Source organism: Morone saxatilis, unplaced genomic scaffold (assembly GCF_004916995.1).
Source record: "Morone saxatilis isolate NCDOM2014 unplaced genomic scaffold, NCSU_SB_2.0 Contig21, whole genome shotgun sequence".
Lineage (NCBI taxonomy): Eukaryota > Metazoa > Chordata > Actinopteri > Moronidae > Morone > Morone saxatilis.
Window position 1 is genome coordinate 5,295,295 of NW_023339774.1, and position 4,433 is coordinate 5,299,727.

Consider the following 4,433-nt stretch of genomic DNA (forward strand, 5'->3'; position numbering starts at 1 on the left):
ATTGTCGGCTTGTTCTTCTCTAACATCTGCTCTTTTTTATCATTGTTTGATGTTTCGCCCGGTTTCTGGCAGAATAAAAATCAGCCTCAGTTCCGGAGCGAATACAATGTTTACAGCACTTTCCAGAGCCATGAGCCCGAGTTTGACTACTTGAAGAGTTTGGAAATAGAAGAGAAGATCAACAAGATTCGCTGGCTTCCTCAGAAGAATGCTGCCCAGTTCCTGTTGTCAACTAACGGTAAGTCAGTCATATTTGTCATCTGCAATCTGTGGTGACTGTAATTTTAAATTTCCAAAAAGCTGACATTAAAACCCTTTTTAACAGAAAGTAATTATAGCCCCTTTCACACTTCAGTCAAAACAAGAGCTGTGAGAGTAAACAAGAGCTGGAATTTCAGAAAACATAATGTAGTGATTTCCTCTGCAGGAAATCTTTCTGGTAATTTGAATAGTTATAAGTAATGTTTTCCGTTGTCTACCTCAAACACAATATATCCAGGCTCTCCTTACCTTTCTCGGCCCATCCGGTATGTAGGCATTCTTTGCAGGCATTTCATAGAGGACAGATAGCGCTGCGCAAAAAGTTGTACAGCTTGTACTGTGGCTATAGACTAACAACTGTTTTTAATGAATGCCAAAGGGGACTTGTATCGATTTGAATATTGCAAAAAAGGAAGAAAGGATTTTCTAATATTACTACGTTTACTCTACTGTCTGAGACTTGGCTCTGCCCTGCCCTTCACCAATGTGAGTAAAGCAGGTGTGTGAAGACAGACACAGGCAGGCTTGTTTACTTTTTATAGATGAAATTGTGGTCAATCCTAAAACAACATCCGAGATTAACGCAAAAGAAGCGTTTTGGAGCTACAACTGGGTAGAAAACTATGACTTTAAGCATAGAGATGTACTGTCGGGTTTGTCATAAGTACCAAACAATAAGTCTGATAAGTCAGGACCGTTTTTTATTAGATATAGTCGCTTGAAAACTGGCAACATTTTATGTGAAATTTGGGGTCAGTAGTAAATAAATGTAACTGTTGTTGGACCCCTACACTGCATGCTGAGGATGTTCATTTGTCCTTTTCAAAAGAATTAGTGCTGTTGTTATTTACATATATATTTTGTAATCTTTCACAGATAAGACAATCAAGTTGTGGAAAATCAGTGAACGAGACAAGAGACCAGAGGGCTATAATCTCAAAGAGGATGATGGACGCTTCAAAGACCCCAATAATATCACGTCACTGCGGGTCAGTCCTTGAATTGAACACAACCTGAGGGGTATTTCAGAGGGTGGGATTACTCTGCCACACTAGGGTTTCGACACAGAACTGAAAATAATCTCTTCGCATTAATTTGATACTTGATATAGCGAGAGAGCAGTGCTGCCCAGTTTAGTAGGTTTGCTTCAGCAGGTAATGCAGACTGCTCAGATTACCTGCCCACTGGCTATACTTATGGTTGATGAAATGTGTGAACCGACCTGAAGACCCACACAGTTATTCTGGCTGATTTAAATTTTTTTTTTTTAGGTTCAGCTTCGTTGAAACTCCTGGCAGTTTGCTGAGATCAGCAAATTATACATTTAAAAGAATCCTATAGGTGTAAGTTTTCCTGCCTGAACAGGTGTGACAAAACTAACAGAGTTATCTAACAGGACTAGCTAAATGCCAGTCATGCTAACACTGTCCTGAGATGTCTAATCAGCCAAAATAACTGAAAACACCTTATGTGGGTTTAACATAGTTGTGTATGGGGGCTTAGTACGATGTACAAGATGTAAATGGTTGTGCCTCAAGGATCTAAATACCAAGCAAACTGCAAAAGTAATAAACATGGGTGTGTTGCAAGTTACAATGGACTACTGGTTTGGCTAACAGCAAAGATAACTCTAGCTCGCAATGTGTTGTGTTACTTGAGCTAACGTTTGGCCTTCTGTCAGAATCAAGGAATTCAGCCTAAAGCCTCATGTTTCACACTTGCATGTTGGCACAAAATTGAAGGAAAAGCAGTGAGAGTTTAAATGCAGTTTAATGTTTAATTAAAATTCAGAATTGCTTGTGCTCCTGCACCCAACAAGTGCAGCACAGATATCGATTTCACATCTGTTATTATCTTATGGCCTTTTTAGCTTGCTGTATTGATTACAAAGAAGCAAATCTGTTTGTCAGACTCACCATTAGATGAATGGCTGAAGGAGGCAGCTGAAATTCATCCTGTACAGAGGGGGTGTTGATGCTTACTGTTTCACCTAGCTAAGTGAATACATAGAATACTGTGTGACACAGTGGCATCTGCTACAAGCTCTGGTAATTAAAATCAATGAAGAGCTTTGTGACAGATGACAAATGAGCCACGAGGAGCTTTCAGAGCTTCAAAATCTATACCTGTCGTCTGTTGTTACGAGTTTTAAATTATATCCTGTTTGTTCTTATCTCAGGTACCAGTTTTAATACCCATGGACCTCATGGTGGAAGCCAGTCCACGGAGGGTGTTTGCCAACGCTCACACCTACCATATCAACTCTATCTCAGTCAATAGTGACAATGAGACCTACCTGTCTGCAGACGACCTCCGCATCAACCTCTGGCACCTCGAGATCACTGACCGCAGCTTCAGTATCCTTCAATATGTGGGCCTTTGTGTGTGTGCACTTGACTAATCAGTGAAACTAGCCAAACGCTGGAGAAAAAAATAGTGACTTGTTTGTATTTCTTTGAACCAATCACAGTCACACTCTTGGGCAGCGCTATGCCCAGAATGAAGTGACAGTACCCTTGCAAAATAGCATCAGAGGATATCGCCAGGGGAAGAGAATTCCGACTGAAATAGTCGGCCAAACACAGCCTACTTCCTGTGAGCCAGTATAATGCCGGACTGAACAACGTCAGTCTCAGGTGTGAGCCAAATGTTAGTTAACACCAGAATCAGCAGCTTTTTAAAAATTTTATACACTAAATATTTCCATCACCTGACATGAAAAAGTCATATTTTACACTCAAAACCTTCGATGACGAGAAGGGAGAGGATTATGGGAAATTAACAGTGTTGAAGTCAAAATAAATCTTTACGCAAGTGGAAAAAAATCTGAGTGGGTAGTCACTGTCGAGCCATCCTATTAGCTGTCTTTCATGTCTAAGTAATTGAATAGTGGGTGAAAAGACTAAATTGGTCATCTTTGATTTTTATTTTGTCTCCAGACAAGGTACATTATTAGTCTGATAGATCGTCTCTGTTTTCTTTTTTTCGCCTTGCGAGATGCTCTTGTTCAGGAAACATTTGACATACTGCTGCAAAAATGCACTCTAAGCATTATCACACGTACTTGAACCAGGCAAGTCATCCTAATCACGTCCAAGGTTTATTCCTCTTAACCCTGCTCTCTTCAGATATTGTTGACATTAAACCGGCCAACATGGAGGAGCTAACGGAGGTGATCACAGCAGCAGAGTTCCATCCTCATCAGTGTAACACCTTCGTCTACAGCAGCAGCAAAGGAACCATCCGTCTGTGCGACATGAGGGTTTCAGCGCTGTGTGACAAGCACTCCAAATGTGAGCACCTACTTTGGTCACGTTTAATCACCATTCCTCTACCTAGACAGGTGGCTTAACTACTTGATTCATTCAGCTGAGCCCCCTTATTGTCACTGAGCTACACTTTATCTCATACTGTCCCTTTGGAGAATAGATTGAGGGAGACGCACCAAGCAGGGAGGTAGAACTATTTAGAAAAAAAACGACTTGATACCAGTCAAATTACAGTTTTTAGAGGTAAATGTATATGTGGTGGACGTCTGTCAGTTCTAGGTAACATGACACATGTTCCAGTGAAAAAGAGCAGCTAGCAGTAATAATCTTAACCAGTGGTTCTCAAATTTTACTAGATATATATATGTTGATTTATTATGCATTTTTAATTACAGTGATTATCTTTGTTGTATTCAGTGTTTTCAAACATAAAAACAGAAGAAGAAAGCAATATAAAAATCTATTAAAACCTTTAATACCAAATTATGCCACAGCTATTGTAAATGCATGACTAATCACTGTTGATAGTTGTCATAGTAACACAACATGCTTTCTGGCACTGGAGTTTTCCAGGAGCTCAACAGCCAGAACAATAGTGGCGTTAGAGCAAGTGATGGAAAGATTTGACACGGTAAACAATAGTTAAAAGAAATGCTGACAGTTGTCAGTCCGCAACAGTCTGATCCCACCGACAAAACTAAGAGCACACTGAACACTGCTTGACTAGTTTAACAGTCAGTGCTTGTGGAAGAGGGATATGCATTGTTTTCAAAAGTGCGTTCACTGTTTGCATTCCCAACATCATATATGTACGATCTGGCTCTGTCACATGAAAACAAGACAAGACACTGCCTGTTAGTGGAGTCAGACCTTCGGGCTGTGTTCTCTACCCGTGTGTGTGTG

General features: G+C 40.3%; 1 protein-coding gene across 1 annotated transcript in view; it reads left to right on the top strand.

Annotated features, from left to right (window-relative positions):
* The window catches only part of ppp2r2ab (protein phosphatase 2, regulatory subunit B, alpha b), a gene marked incomplete in the record, with an annotated part of 12,058 nt that overhangs the window by 4,669 nt on the left and 2,956 nt on the right, over positions 1–4,433 (top strand). Inside the window, 4 exon segments of the mRNA XM_035667921.1 lie at positions 73–238; positions 1,138–1,250; positions 2,441–2,618; positions 3,390–3,554. Coding sequence (XP_035523814.1) covers positions 73–238; positions 1,138–1,250; positions 2,441–2,618; positions 3,390–3,554 — 622 coding nt within the window.